The sequence below is a fragment of the Oncorhynchus gorbuscha genome, unplaced genomic scaffold (assembly GCF_021184085.1).
Source record: "Oncorhynchus gorbuscha isolate QuinsamMale2020 ecotype Even-year unplaced genomic scaffold, OgorEven_v1.0 Un_scaffold_879, whole genome shotgun sequence".
Taxonomy (NCBI): domain Eukaryota; kingdom Metazoa; phylum Chordata; class Actinopteri; order Salmoniformes; family Salmonidae; genus Oncorhynchus; species Oncorhynchus gorbuscha.
Genome location: NW_025745861.1, coordinates 95,302 through 110,682, shown reverse-complemented (window position 1 = coordinate 110,682; position 15,381 = coordinate 95,302). Strand labels below are relative to the sequence as shown.

The window sequence follows — 15,381 nt, the reverse complement described above, 5'->3', positions numbered from 1 at the left end:
AGCTGTATCCCAACAACACATACTGGGGGACTCAGTCAGCTGTAACCCAACAGAATGTACTGGGTGACTCAGTCAGCTGTAACCCAACAGAATGTACTGGGTGACTCAGTCAGCTGTAACCCAACAACACGTACTGGGGGACTCAGTCAGCTGTATCCCAACAACACGTACTGGGCACTCAGTCAGCTGTAACCCAACAACACGTACTGTACTGGGGGACTCAGTCAGCTGTAGCCCAACAACACGTACTGGGGCACTCAGTCAGCTGTAACCCAACAACACGTACTGGGGCACTCAGTCAGCTGTAACCCAACAACACGTACTGGGGGACTCAGTCAGCTGTATCCCAACAACACGTACTGGGGGACTCAGTCAGCTGTAACCCAACAGAATGTACTGGGTGACTCAGTCAGCTGTAACCCAACAGAATGTACTGGGTGACTCAGTCAGCTGTAACCCAACAACACGTACTGGGGGACTCAGTCAGCTGTATCCCAACAACACGTACTGGGCACTCAGTCAGCTGTAACCCAACAACACGTACTGTACTGGGGGACTCAGTCAGCTGTAGCCCAACAACACGTACTGGGGCACTCAGTCAGCTGTAACCCAACAACACGTACTGGGGCACTCAGTCAGCTGTAACCCAACAACACGTACTGGGGAACTCAGTCAGCTGTAGCCCAACAACACGTACTGGGGGACTCAGTCAGCTGTAACCCAACAACACGTACTGGGGAACTCAGTCAGCTGTAGCCCAACAACACGTACTGGGGGACTCAGTCAGCTGTAACCCAACAGCACGTACTGTACTGGGGGACTCAGTCAGCTGTAGCCCAACATCACGTACTGGGATACTCAGTCAGCTGTAGCCCAACAGCACATTCTGGGGTACTCAGTCAGCTGTAGCCAAACAGCACATTCTGGGGGACTCAGTCAGCTGTAACCTAACAGCACATTCTGGGGGACTCAGTCAGCTGTAGCCCAACAGCAGGTACTGGGTGACTCAGTCAGCTGTAACCCAACAACACGTACTGGGGGACTCAGTCAGCTGTATCCCAACAACACGTACTGGGGGACTCAGTCAGCTGTAACCCAACAGAACGTACTGGGGGACTCAGTCAGCTGTAACCCAACAGAATGTACTGGGGGACTCAGTCAGCTGTAACCCAACAGAATGTACTGGGACACTCAGTCAGCTGTAACCCAACAGAATGTACTGGGGGACTCAGTCAGCTGTAGCCCACTTGGGTGCTGCTATAGAGATTCATTAGTAGTGTCCGCCCATGAAGGCTTGATGTCATTTGCCACAGATAAATCGACGTAGCAATTTCATAGTTGTTTATCGTCTTCTAGTTAGCTAGTTGAAAAGTCATCATGAATCATGTCAACAATCGCCTAGCAAATTATTTTCAAACTTGTTGAGATAAAACATATTGGAGCTCATCAACCACTGAACAGACCTCAGTTAAAATAGAGCAAGTTAGAAAATAATTAAACCTGAGTTTGGATGGAACTTGTGTGACAAAGTGAAAATGTAGTTTCCATCAACGTCACGCGCAATGTAGTGTTAGAGAACGCCTCGTGGGTAGAGTAGTGGGTGAAACCATTCACTTCAGGAAAACGTGTGATATTGTTACCCTCCCAATGAGTTTATCATATAAACTACAACGCGAAAAGTACGGTTTACTTCACTTTTAATAATGTCAGCACAGGTAGCAGCCGTTTACAGTCTTTCTTGTAAATGCATTTGGGTTTATTTAAATGTATGTTGGGTTTATGTAAATGTATTGGGGGTTTATGTAAATGTATTGGGGATTATGTAAATGTATTGGGGGTTTATGTAAATGTATTGGGGATTATGTAAATGTATTGGGGGTTTATGTAAATGTATTGGGGATTTATGTAAATGTATTTTGGGTTTATGTAAATGTATTGAGGTTTATGTAAATGTATTTTGGGTTTATGTAAATGTATTGAGGTTTATGTAAATGTATTGAGGTTTATGTAAATGTATTTAGGTTTATCTTTAGCAAATGACATCAAGCCTTCTTATGCGGACACTACTAATGAATCTCTATGGCAGCACCCAAGTGGGCTACAGCTGACTGAGTCCCCAGGCTAGCCTCTCCATAACAGATCACTGAGGGAGGCTGAAACAGCTGCATTAGGGAGCTGCCTTTCCTCAAATCAAATTGACCAAAATAACAGTACAACAGGGAACGAGCATGTACTGTGTGCTTTATTAGCTCAAGCAATTACAAATGAAATGTGTGTGAATGAAATCCAGAGTTACATGCAGGACAGCGGATAGTGGGGCTGCCCTGAATGATGCATTGCATCAAAGTATAGGTCACATCAATTACACGTTTATAAGTCATTTAGGAGTTTCTTAAATGGAGGCCACCGATCTCAAATCTAAGGTAATTTAACCTTTAAAAGTAATTTACTTAATCATTTACCAAAGAGATTTGATTAATCATTTTGAGGGAGAGGGGGGGGGTTAGTTTATTAGGATCCCCATTAGATAATACAACATAAAGGCACATTACAGAAGGAGGGAGGGAGGGAGGAGGGTGGGGATCCTACGTTTTAACATTGTCAAGTGACCGACATGACAAGAACAGAAACAGACTGTTCACCAGAATCATGTCCAAAGAACATTCAAAAACATTTCTGTGAAGTCCGTTATTCTTCTACACTCATTTGAAAGTGTCAACTTTCTCACATTACTGTGCTACCAGGTTCAAAAAGTATAAGAGGAAGTCCAGCACCGTGGTAATCTTGATGTCTAGAATACCAGGGTGATGATGTTATTCTTTTTAATAATGATTCTCTACGCAAAGATAACATCCCCAATGCTGAATATGTGGAGTCAGTATGATGGTCCATTCCTGTGATGTCTGATTCACAGTGTTTGAACAACATAGACATTTTGTCATCACCTATGTGATGTGTGTGTGTGTGTGTGTGAGAGAGAGAGAGGGTATGAGTGGGTGTATGTGTGGGTATGTGTCTATACATATGAATGGGAGAGTGAAGGAGGGTGAATATGTGTAGGAGGGTGGAAGAGAATGGATGTGTGGAGGACTACGCTATATGTTGTGTGTGAATGAAGGAGAATGGATGAGGAAGTAGGTGTATAGAGGGGTGTACAGTAGATGTGTTTGAGAAGAAGGGATGGGGGAAATACGGAGGTGCTGATAGGTGCCAAGACCAAGTCCATCTATGCTGCAGGAGTTCCACCGTCTTCGTCCAGATCGCTCTGCGCCTCGCCCCCGAAGCTGGTGTCGGGGGGGGGGGGTACTGTCACGACTTCCACCGAAGTTGGTCCCTCTCCTTGTTCGGGCGGCGTTCGGCCGTCGAAGTCACCGACCTTCTAGTCATCGCTGATCCTCTTCTCATTTTCCTTTGGTTTTGTCTTGTCTTCCATCACACCTGGTTCCAATCCCATCGATTACATGTTGTGTATTTAACCCTCTGTTCCCCCTCATGTCCTTGTCGATGATTGTTTATTGTAAGTGCTTGTGCACGTCTGTCCTGGTGTGCGTCGGGTTATGTACCCATTATTTTCTATTGCTGTTTTCCAGTGGGTTTTTGTTATTACACTGCACCGTTTAGAAACACCATAATGTAGGAATGTGTCATTAATTAATGTACAGTAGTGGGAATATTATTTTGTACATTTTTCTTCACACGTGCATTATCTTGTTTTTGATATGTTTTACTCCTGTCGCTTTGCAATCATCAACAATATGTTATCAAATGTGACATTTCTGAAATTCATCCCTGGCGGTGCAGTTCATATATCCACTTTGTAGCACAAGGAATGTTTCTATTTGGCTCAATCTATCCTAAAGAGGCCAGGCCATTCACAGCGATACTCATGACAAGAGGAAGGTGTCCAGGGCAGATAACTGAAGTCACTGTGAATTCTGCGTCCTCATTCAATCTGGTAAGTTCCACATTGGAGAGGGCAAAGAGACGCTCTGTCCTCTGATACAGCTCCTCCTCAGTCAGAACAGCCAGACCTGCATCTCTCAGAGAGAGGGTCTCCCCACTCCCTGCTGCCACATGCTGCACCTGGAGGACAAGCAGCACAGGAATAAGCTTACATGCACTCTTTTCTAAAAGGCCATATAGGACTGGAGGCTCAATCAAGCAGGTGTGAACTCACCAGGATCTGCAGGGCCTGTAAGACTGGAGGACTGCAACAGGATCCCAACACAGAGAGACCCTCATCTGTCATTCCTGAATAAATAAATATACACACATAAAACCACAGTAGTGAACCTAGTTTCCCAGGAACTGATCAAATAATAACTGGAGAATCCTGTGAAAACTGCTCTCTATCTCACCGTCCATGGCACTGACAATGAGGTGGACGGCACTGAGAAGTGAAGATCTGATCTCGTCCTCATCCTTCCCAACACATTGGTCTACAAGATCCAGTATGGCCTGGACTGTCTCCCTCTCAGACTCTTCCAGATCACCCAGGTCAGGAGTCTCACCTTCACACAACTGATCCAGCTGTGATGAGAGAGAGAGATATTCATCGTGGCTATTAGGTGTGTGTGTGTGTGTGTGTGTGTGTGTGTGTGTGTGTGTGTGTGTGTGTGTGTTTGTGCCCTGTTTCTGTACGTCTCACTCACCACACTCTCCAGCACACTGACTGCCTCTCTGTCCTCCATGGTTGTCTTGAGGAGCTGGAGCAGAGAGGAGCGTTTGGCTGCTGGCAGGACTGACAGCAGCTGGAAATGACTACTCAGTTTCTCCAGTTCTGTCAACACACAAACAACAGACAGAACAGAACGTGTTACTTGTAAAATATTGATCAATGGGTTTTTTTATATACCAAAAGTGTGGTAACTTCATAATTACTCATCAAAAAGAACAACTTAGATATTGAACATTCCATTCAGTAGACTACATGTTGACCAAACCTTCCATTCAGTAGACTACATTACATGTTGACCAGACATTCCATTCAGTAGACTACATGTTAACCAGATGTTCCATTCAGTAGACATCATTACATGTGGACCAGACGTTCCATTCAGTAGACTAAACGTTGACCAGACATTCCATTCAGTAGACTACATGTTGACCAGACGTTAAATTCAGTAGACTACATGTTGACCAGACATCCCATTCAGCAGACTACATTACATGTTGACCAGACATCCCATTCAGTAGACTACATTTCATGTTGACCAGACATTCCATTCAGTAGACTAAACGTTGACCAGACATTCCATTCAGTAGACTAAACGTTGACCAGACATTCCATTCAGTAGACTAAACGTTGACCAGACATTCCATTAAGTAGACTACATGTTGACCAGACGTTCCATTCAGTACATTACATGTTGACCAGACGTTCCATTCAGTAGACTACATTACATGTTGACCAGACGTTCCATTCAGACTACATTACATGTTGACCAGACGTTCCATTCAGTACATTACATGTTGACCAGACGTTCCATTCAGTAGACTACATTACATGTTGACCAGACGTTCCATTCAGTAGACTACATTACATGTTGACCAGACATTCCATTCAGTAGACTACATGTTGACCAGACGTTCCATTCAGTAGACTACATGTTGGCCAGACGTTCTATTCAGTAGACTACATGTTGACCAGACATTCCATTCAGTAGACTACATGTTGACCGCTAAACAGGATACATTATCCTCCACTGGCATTATTACCTTTGTTCAGATTTAAGGGGCTGTTGGCATCAAAGTCGCCTACCAGGTCCATAAATCCATCCTCTTCAATCTCATAATTCGACCTAACCTTTTCAAAGCCCCCATTGTTGGAGAAGAGGCACAGCTCTGTGGACAAGAGCAGACAACAGTCATAACCAGTAACACACAGACAGATACAGTGGATATACTAAATACAGTGGATATAATAAATACAGTGGCTATACTAAATACAGTGGATATACTAAATACAGTGGCTATACTAAATACAGTGGCTATACTAAATACAGTGGATATACTAAATACAGTGGATATACTAAATACAGTGGATATACTAAATACAGTGGATATACTAAATACAGTGGGCTGTACTAAATACAGTGGATATACTAAATACAGTGGCTATACTAAATACAGTGGATATACTAAATACAGTGGATATACTAAATACAGTGGCTGTACTAAATACAGTGGCTGTACTAAATACAGTGGCTGTACTAAATACAGTGGATATACTAAATACAGTGGCTGTACTAAATACAGTGGCTATACTAAATACAGTGGATACACTAAATACAGTGGATATACTAAATACAGTGGATACACTAAATACAGTGGATATACTAAATACAGTGGATACACTAAATACAGTGGATATACTAAATACAGTGGATATAATAAATACAGTGGCTATACTAAATACAGTGGCCGTACTAAATACAGTGGCTGTACTAAATTCAGTGGATATACTAAATACAGTGGATACACTAAATACAGTGGATATACTAAATACAGTGGATACACTAAATACAGTGGATATACTAAATACAGTGGATATAATAAATACAGTGGCTATACTAAATACAGTGGCCGTACTAAATACAGTGGCCGTACTAAATACAGTGGCTGTACTAAATACAGTGGATATACTAAATACAGTGGCTATACTAAATACAGTGGCTGTATTAAATACAGTGGATATAATAAATACAGTGGCTATACTAAATACAGTGGCTATACTAAATACAGTGGCCGTACTAAATACAGTGGCTATACTAAATACAGTGGCTATACTAAATACAGTGGATATACTAAATACAGTGGATATACTAAATACAGTGGATATAATAAATACACTGAGGAACATAGATGCTGGCTGTGTACTTTACCATGCAGCTATACCTGGGACATTGATGAACCATACACAGTAACACACAGACAGATACCGTGGCTATACTAAATACAGTGGATATCCTAAATACAGTGGATATAATAAATACACTGAGGAACATAGACACTGGCTGTGTACTTTACCATGCAGCTATACCTGGGACATTGATAAACCATACACTTCCTCACCAAACTTTCCATTGCGTTTGACCTTGAGTTCAATCAGACTGAAGGCCACGACAGTATATTCAGGAATCTTCAGTGACACATCACTATCTGTCTGAGTACTGCCGCTCTGCTTCATAGAGGCCTGTGGAGGAAATTTCAAATCAGTCAGAGACGTTTGGTGCCCGTTTTCCACTCATGAAAATATGATAAAAACATAATTCTCTTCAGTAGAACGCCTAGTCATCTTTCTTCCTACCTTCCCGCTCAGGGCCACGCAGGCGCTCATGTTGGCTCCTGCATTGCCATGCTTCCGGACTTTGTTTGTGACCGGGCAAGGTTGTGATGTCATAATCCTCTCCGTCAACACCCCTAATATTGCCCTGGGCTTCTCCCGGGTCTGCTTGATCACAGGGTGGGTCATGTCCAGGCGTCTGCAGGAGGGACCCAAATAAATTATGTTATACAAAATATAGAGTGGGCGAGCAAATATTATTTAAAGGTACTAGTTATGCTTCATACTAGAGGGTTATTCTTGAACTGCAATGCATTTTACATCCCTCGCCTTTACAACCATGAAAACCCTTTCAAGTCTCTCTTCAACCTGTAACACTGAAGTGTTATGGATTATGCAAAATAAATGTAAAAGTCATTTCCGTTTGAGCCGACATATGCAGAGTTTACCAGGGAAATAATCATCATGCATTTCAATCTGCTTATCAATGTGAAAACAAGTCCTATAATAATGCAAAACATTATTTTGATATATTGTTTAACGAACTTAAGGAAAGCAAATGGGTTTGTCACAGTAGTGATGTGTAGAGTTGTAGGGACATGTTTCGGGGATTTAGAGACATCTATCTATTATTTTGAATGATAGAAGTAAAAGTATTTCATATATTGTATAGATCAATAAAAACAAAGGAGGCTATTAAAATACTTTTTAAAAACAAATGTAATATGTGTCCTTAAGCTTTATGTCATTAGTGTTGCCACCTTATAAATGACTCATTGAAATATATAAAAGGACATTAAGCGTTCTCTCAAGTGGCAAGCTGTTATACTAGCTAATCACACCCTTTAAGTACACTATGTCAGACATCTCAGTATTTTATTGATCATTTGGTGTGTGTCTAAATAAAAAGTGTATTTGCTGTTACTCAATTTAAATGAAGGGACATTACATTTTGAGCAAAATACTTAATCATATCTCTTTAGTAAACTATTTTTTAAAAGGTTAATGACTTTAGATTTGGACATAAACGCTGCAGACTGTACATGTCTCAAGTGTAAATGACCTTCCATGGTCCGGATTGAATCTAGACCCTGTGATTCTTTAGTGTTATGCTGATTGTGATAGCAGTGAGGATTCTAAGCTGTATTCTAAGTATGAATCTAGACCCTGCGATTCTTTAGTGTTATGCTGATTGTGATAGCAGTGAGGATTCTAAGCTGTATTCTAAGTATGAATCTAGACCCTGTGATTCTTTAGTGTTATGCTGATTGTGATAGCAGTGAGGATTCTAAGCTGTATTCTAAGTATGAATCTAGACCCTGCGATTCTTTAGTGTTATGCTGATTGTGATAGCAGTGAGGATTCTAAGCTGTATTCTAAGTATGAATCTAGACCCTGTGATTCTTTAGTGTTATGCTGATTGTGATAGCAGTGAGGATTCTAAGTTGTATTCTAAGTATGAATCTAGACCCTGTGATTCTTTAGTGTTATGCTGATTGTGATAGCAGTGAGGATTCTAAGTTGTATTCTAAGTATGAATCTAGACCCTGCGATTCTTTAGTGTTATGCTGATTGTGATAGCAGTGAGGATTCTAAGCTGTATTCTAAGTATGAATCTAGACCCTGTGATTCTTTAGTGTTATGCTGATTGTGATAGCAGTGAGGATTCTAAGCTGTATTCTAAGTATGAATCTAGACCCTACGATTCTTTATGCTGATTGTGATAGCAGTGAGGATTCTAAGCTGTATTCTAAGTATGAATCTAGACCCTACGATTCTTTATGCTGATTGTGATAGCAGTGAGGATTCTAAGCTGTATTCTAAGTATGAATCTAGACCCTGCAATTCTTTAGTGTTATGCTGATTGTGATAGCAGTGAGGATTCTAAGCTGTATTCTAAGTATGAATCTAGACCCTACGATTCTTTATGCTGATTGTGATAGCAGTGAGGATTCTAAGCTGTATTCTAAGTATGAATCTAGACCCTGCAATTCTTTAGTGTTATGCTGATTGTGATAGCAGTGAGGATTCTAAGCTGTATTCTAAGTATGAATCTAGACCCTGCGATTCTTTATGCTGATTGTGATAGCAGTGAGGATTCTAAGCTGTATTCTAAGTATGAATCTAGACCCTACGATTCTTTATGCTGATTGTGATAGCAGTGAGGATTCTAAGCTGTATTCTAAGTATGAATCTAGACCCTGCAATTCTTTAGTGTTATGCTGATTGTGATAGCAGTGAGGATTCTAAGCTGTATTCTAAGTATGAATCTAGACCCTACGATTCTTTATGCTGATTGTGATAGCAGTGAGGATTCTAAGCTGTATTCTAAGTATAAGGAAGTTGCTAAATCAGTACAGTTCCACTTCTTTGTCATCTGACAGAACTTCAACCAGAAAACACCCTTTTTACAACCAGTATACAACCTGACCATGATGTCAGATTAGATGCCAGCATGACCGCATTGCAACCCATTTTGCCTGCTGGTCTTGGGTCTAAATATTGACTCCTTGGGCAGGTGAACCGTATGATTGTAGTTAACATACCAACCTGGACTCCTTGGGCAGGTGAACCGTATGATTGTAGTTAACATACCAACCTGGACTCCTTGGGCAGGTGAACCGTATGATTGTAGTTAACATACCAACCTGGACTCCTTGGGCAGGTGAACCGTATGATTGTAGTTAACATACCAACCTGGACTCCTTGGGCAGGTGAACCGTATGATTGTAGTTAACATACCAACCTGGACTCCTTGGGCAGGTGAACCGTATGATTGTAGTTAACATACCAACCTGGACTCCTTGGGCAGGTGAACAGTATGATTGTAGTTAACATACCAACCTGGACTCCTTGGGCAGGTGAACCGTATGATTGTAGTTAACATACCAACCTGGACTCCTTGGGCAGGTGAACCGTATGATTGTAGTTAACATACCAACCTGGACTCCTTGGGCAGGTGAACCGTATGATTGTAGTTAACATACCAACCTGGACTCCTTGGGCAGGTGAACCGTATGATTGTAGTTAACATACCAACCTGGACTCCTTGGGCAGGTGAACCGTATGATTGTAGTTAACATACCAACCTGGACTCCTTGGGCAGGTGAACCGTATGATTGTAGTTAACATACCAACCTGGACTCCTTGGGCAGGTGAACCGTATGATTGTAGTTAACATACCAACCTGGACTCCTTGGGCAGGTGAACTGTATGATTGTAGTTAACATACCAACCTGGACTCCTTGGGCAGGTGAACCGTATGATTGTAGTTAACATACCAACCTGGACTCCTTGGGCAGGTGAACCGTATGATTGTAGTTAACATACCAACCTGGACTCCTTGGGCAGGTGAACCGTATGATTGTAGTTAACATACCAACCTGGACTCCTTGGGCAGGTGAACCGTATGATTGTAGTTAACATACCAACCTGGACTCCTTGGGCAGGTGAACCGTATGATTGTAGTTAACATACCAACCTGGACTCCTTGGGCAGGTGAACCGTATGATTGTAGTTAACATACCAACCTGGACTCCTTGGGCAGGTGAACCGTATGATTGTAGTTAACATACCAACCTGGACTCCTTGGGCTGGTGAACCGTATGATTGTAGTTAACATACCAACCTGGACTCATTGGGCAGGTGAACCGTATGATTGTAGTTAACATACCAACCTGGACTCCTTGGGCAGGTGAACCGTATGATTGTAGTTAACATACCAACCTGGACTCCTTGGGCAGGTGAACCGTATGATTGTAGTTAACATACCAACCTGGACTCCTTGGGCAGGTGAACCGTATGATTGTAGCTAACATACCAACCTGGACTCCTTGGGCAGGTGAACCGTATGATTGTAGTTAACATACCAACCTGGACTCCTTGGGCAGGTGAACCGTATGATTGTAGTTAACATACCAACCTGGACTCCTTGGGCAGGTGAACCGTATGATTGTAGTTAACATACCAACCTGGACTCCTTGGGCAGGTGAACCGTATGATTGTAGTTAACATACCAACCTGGACTCCTTGGGCAGGTGAACCGTATGATTGTAGTTAACATACCAACCTGGACTCCTTGGGCAGGTGAACCGTATGATTGTAGTTAACATACCAACCTGGACTCCTTGGGCAGGTGAACCGTATGATTGTAGTTAACATACCAACCTGGACTCCTTGGGCAGGTGAACCGTATGATTGTAGTTAACATACCAACCTGGACTCCTTGGGCAGGTGAACCGTATGATTGTAGTTAACATACCAACCTGGACTCCTTGGGCTGGTGAACCGTATGATTGTAGTTAACATACCAACCTGGACTCCTTGGGCAGGTGAACCGTATGATTGTAGTTAACATACCAACCTGGACACCTTGGGCAGGTGAACCGTATGATTGTAGTTAACATACCAACCTGGACTCATGAATCGAAGTGAACGTAAATCTGTCTCTCTCCATTTAGTGTAATATGTTACGTTTCGTATGTATTCATTTGTGGATGTTCATCATTCATTTCGTATGACATGTTACGAAATACTATTCGTATGACATTTTACTAATTGCAACCCAGATTCACCTGGTCAGTCTGTCATGGAAAGAGCAGGTTTTCTTAATGTTTTGTACACTCAGTGTATGTACAGTATAGGGGAACTCACTTATCTTTCGAGTAGTTAACCAACTCCTTCACTTCCACCTCCTCTTTCTTCAGTCTGCCAAAGGACGACTCTTGTTCGTTGAAGCATTTTAAGCCCAAATTAAGTTTTAAATCAGCCGCCAAACCCTCCACATTTCCTTCTGAGTTCATTTCTTTCTTGTCAGCAAATCTCCCACTGTGGTCCACGAAGTCAGACTCCTTCACATCTGAGGGAACATTCAACATTAGAATAGACACGTGAACATTTTCATCATTTTTTCAGACCCGAGTTATGTGCACATACATTTCATTTATTTCACTTCTATGCACTTTTCTCTCTACACGTATTCTGACCTTGATTGAATTCCCTCATAATCCCACCACCTTCACACACACAGAAACCGTGAATAAGGTTGAGCAACCTGTCGGTTCCAAGTGTAAAAACATTGTCTTGGTCCTGCGTCGCTCAGTTGGAAGAGCACGGCGCTGTGGTGCTATTTTACTCACGGTAGTCTGTCAACCATGTCCAATCACCCACCATCTCCATGTCAGTCACTTTGGATAAAAGCGTCTGCTAAATGGCATATATTATTATTATTATTATTATTATGTCTACGTTTCAAAAGCCAATCATCTATATAGCCATAGCTCACATTACCTATATATCTATGAGGGGCGGCAGGTAGCATAGCGGTTAAAAGTGTTGGGTTTGTATCAGAAAGGTTGCTGGTTCAAATCCCAGAGCCGACAAGGTGAAAAATCTGTCGTTCTGGTCTTGAGCATGGCAATTAATCCCCAACAACTGCTCCCCATGTCCCAATGATGTTGATTAAGGCAGCCCCCCACACCTCTCTCATTCAGACACATTTCACTTGAATGCATTCAGTTGTGCAGCTGACTAGCCCATTTGTTTGGGAATTAAAATCAGGCAGGTGATATATCAGCATGAGTAATATCAGCATGATATAGCCAAAGTTAACTAATTTGCCATGATGCTTGATTAGCATACTTGCTTGGATACCGACTAATGTCCCATTAACACCATGTACTCTTGTAGGCTAAATGTCATAGAATATGAGGAGTGAAAGAGACGACTGGTTTATTGCTGACGGAAATAAATGTTGGACTAGTTTTCAGGCCTTTTGTGTGGGTTTTGCGTAGTTAATGCCTGGGAATTTTTTTCTAGACCTGGCAACCCTGCCTGAGGGGCTGTTTTTTATTTATTTTTAATTGTACCTTTATTTAACTAGGCAAGTCAGTTAAGAACAAATTCTTATTTTCAATGACAGCCTAGGAACAGTGGGTTAACTACCTTGTTCAGCGGCAGAACGACAAATTTTTAACTTGTCAGCTCGTGGATTCGATCTTGCAACCTTTCGGTTAATAGTCCAACACTAGTCCAATGTTCTGGTGTTTACCTGGGTTTAAAGGTTCGTCTTCAGGTTCTCCGGGTTTCAGCACATCACTCAGGGAAAAGCCTCTGGACTGGTATTTGGGTTCCTGCCAGAAGCATCCACATCTGGGCCTGGTCTTCACAATGAGTGAGAGGAGATTCAGTTTACCAGAGCTGTCGTTCAGACTGGACACAGGAATCAGGCTACCGTTAGAATCTACTTCCTTCAACATGGATTTTACGGCCTTGGAAATCATGATGGTGGTGGATCGTGTTTCTGGCTGCAGCAGATGACAAAGACACAAATGACAAAGATGTCTAAGAAACAAAACTAAGATGAACACATGAACACTCAATACAACAGCTTCAGAAGAGCATTCTAAATACATTTCACAGTTGGCAAGACACTAAATCATGCAAACACAAGGTTCAATTTCCCTGGGAAAAGAGTGGATCAGAACAGAGTAGCATTGCTTTTGACAAGACAGGAATACAAACAGGAAATAATTTCTGTCAAAATTGTTGGTCATTCAAGACAATCCAAAGCATGCTGTAATTTATTCTGATCGCAACACTGCTTCAATACCTGGTTCCCACTGCTTCTTCCTCTGGGTCCTTATGACTTAGAGATAGGTTATGAATGAGATAGGAATATGTCTGAAATGCATTAGCCAAGAGTTCATTACATACTAGTAGGAGGAGTCTATTTTACTGGTAAACTGTCCTGTTCCACTCTTACATTCCTGCTCTTCACTTCTGTTTTATTTCATGAGAAAATAACTTCTCTAGAAGCAGTAAGAACTACATGCCACATTACTGGGAAGAATATTCTGGTGTGATGTGTTGTCATCCTCATAGCATCCTTCAACCACGCAAACGTTAGTTCCTCCAAGTACCTGGATGTTCGTATGAACAATGTGCGTCGCTGGAAAGTCCAAGTAGAGTGTCTGCTCCAGTGTCCAACAACGCCTCTATTTCCTACACAGATTCAGGGCTATTAGAGTTACCAGCGAATAATGCTCCTGTTCTTACGTGTAACTCTTTCACTTTCACTTTCTTCAGGCTACCGAAGCACAGCTTTGTTTTTACACTGCTGCTACTTCCTGTTTCGTCACTTTACCACTACCTACATGTACAAATGACCTCAACTAACCGGCACTCCCTGTATATAGTCTCATTTTTGTTATTTTATTGTGTTACTTTTTTATCATTTTTTTTACTTTAGTTTATTTGATAAACATTTTCTTAATTATTTCTTGAACTGCATTGTTGGTTAAGGGCTTGTTAATAAGCATTTCACTGTAAGTCTACACCTGTTTTGTATTCGGTGCATGTGACAAATAAAGTTTGATTTGATGAGGAATGTTTCCTTTAAGGCCCTGTACACACTGAAGTTGTAGAACTAATAATGCACAATGCGCTTGGTAAAACTGGTTTAATACAACAGAGTGTTTCTGCACAAACAGTGTTTTGGAGACATTGTACAATGGTTGTGTGAAATATTTTGTGTAGAATATCAGTATTAGCCTACTGTATTTTAAGGCTCCCGAGTGGCGCACTGGTCTAAGGCACTGTATCTCAGTGCTACAGGTGTCACTGCAGACCCTGGACTGTATCACAACCGGCCGTGATTGGGAGCCACATAGGGCAGCGCTCAATGCATCGTCCGGGTCAGAGGAGGCTAGGGTAGGGGATGCTGGGGTAAGGGAGGCCGGGATAGGGGCTGCCGGGGTAGGTGAGGCCGGGGTAGGTGAGGCCGGGGTAGGGGATGCCGGGGTAGGTGAGGCCGGGGTAGGGGATGCCGGGGTAGGGGATTCCGGGGTAGGGGTTCCGGGGTAAGGGATGCCGGGGTAGGGGAGGCCCGGGGTAGGTGAGGCCGGGGTAGGGGAGGCCGGGGTAGGGGATGCCGGGGTAGGGGAGGCCGGGGTAGGTGAGGCCGGGGTAGGGAGGCCGGGGTAGGGGAGGCCGTGGTAGGTGAGGCCGGGGTAGGTGAGGCCGGGGTAGGTGAGGCCGGGGTAGGGGTTGCCGGGGTAGGGGATGCCGGGGTAGGGGATGCTGGGGAGGCCGTCATT

The 15,381-nt window shown here is 42.7% G+C and overlaps 1 protein-coding gene across 3 annotated transcripts; it reads right to left on the bottom strand.

Moving 5' to 3' along the window:
- Positions 1 to 2,221: 2,221 nt before the first annotated feature.
- Positions 2,222 to 14,422, bottom strand: LOC124020700 (gasdermin-E-like). Of its 3 annotated transcripts, none has more exons than XM_046335949.1 (10): positions 14,206 to 14,422; positions 13,335 to 13,590; positions 11,939 to 12,143; positions 7,310 to 7,484; positions 7,075 to 7,195; positions 5,719 to 5,844; positions 4,653 to 4,780; positions 4,359 to 4,530; positions 4,178 to 4,251; positions 2,222 to 4,083 (listed from the first exon to the last, which is right to left on the bottom strand). In XM_046335949.1, exons 2-10 carry the CDS (start codon positions 13,564 to 13,566, stop codon positions 3,850 to 3,852), a joined length of 1,467 nt encoding a protein of 488 aa, XP_046191905.1. In that variant the 5' UTR covers positions 13,567 to 13,590; positions 14,206 to 14,422; the 3' UTR covers positions 2,222 to 3,849. The 3 variants fall into 3 exon arrangements, with proteins under 3 accessions (XP_046191905.1, XP_046191907.1, XP_046191906.1); XM_046335951.1 differs by having other exon boundaries at positions 13,335 to 13,446; XM_046335950.1 differs by lacking the exon at positions 14,206 to 14,422 and adding an exon at positions 13,896 to 14,178.
- Positions 14,423 to 15,381: the final 959 nt, after the last annotated feature.

Excerpts from the sequence above, each read along its gene's own strand:
- LOC124020700 (XM_046335949.1), bottom strand. The coding sequence starts at position 13,566 with ATGATTTCCAAGGCCGTAAAATCCATGTTGAAGGAAGTAGATTCTAAC. Across the intron at positions 7,485-11,938 it reads GTTAACTACTCGAAAGATAA|ACGCCTGGACATGACCCACC; the intron begins GTGAGTTCCCCT and ends TCCCTCCTGCAG. Across the intron at positions 4,084-4,177 it reads TACAGGCCCTGCAGATCCTG|GTGCAGCATGTGGCAGCAGG; the intron begins GTGAGTTCACAC and ends CTTGTCCTCCAG.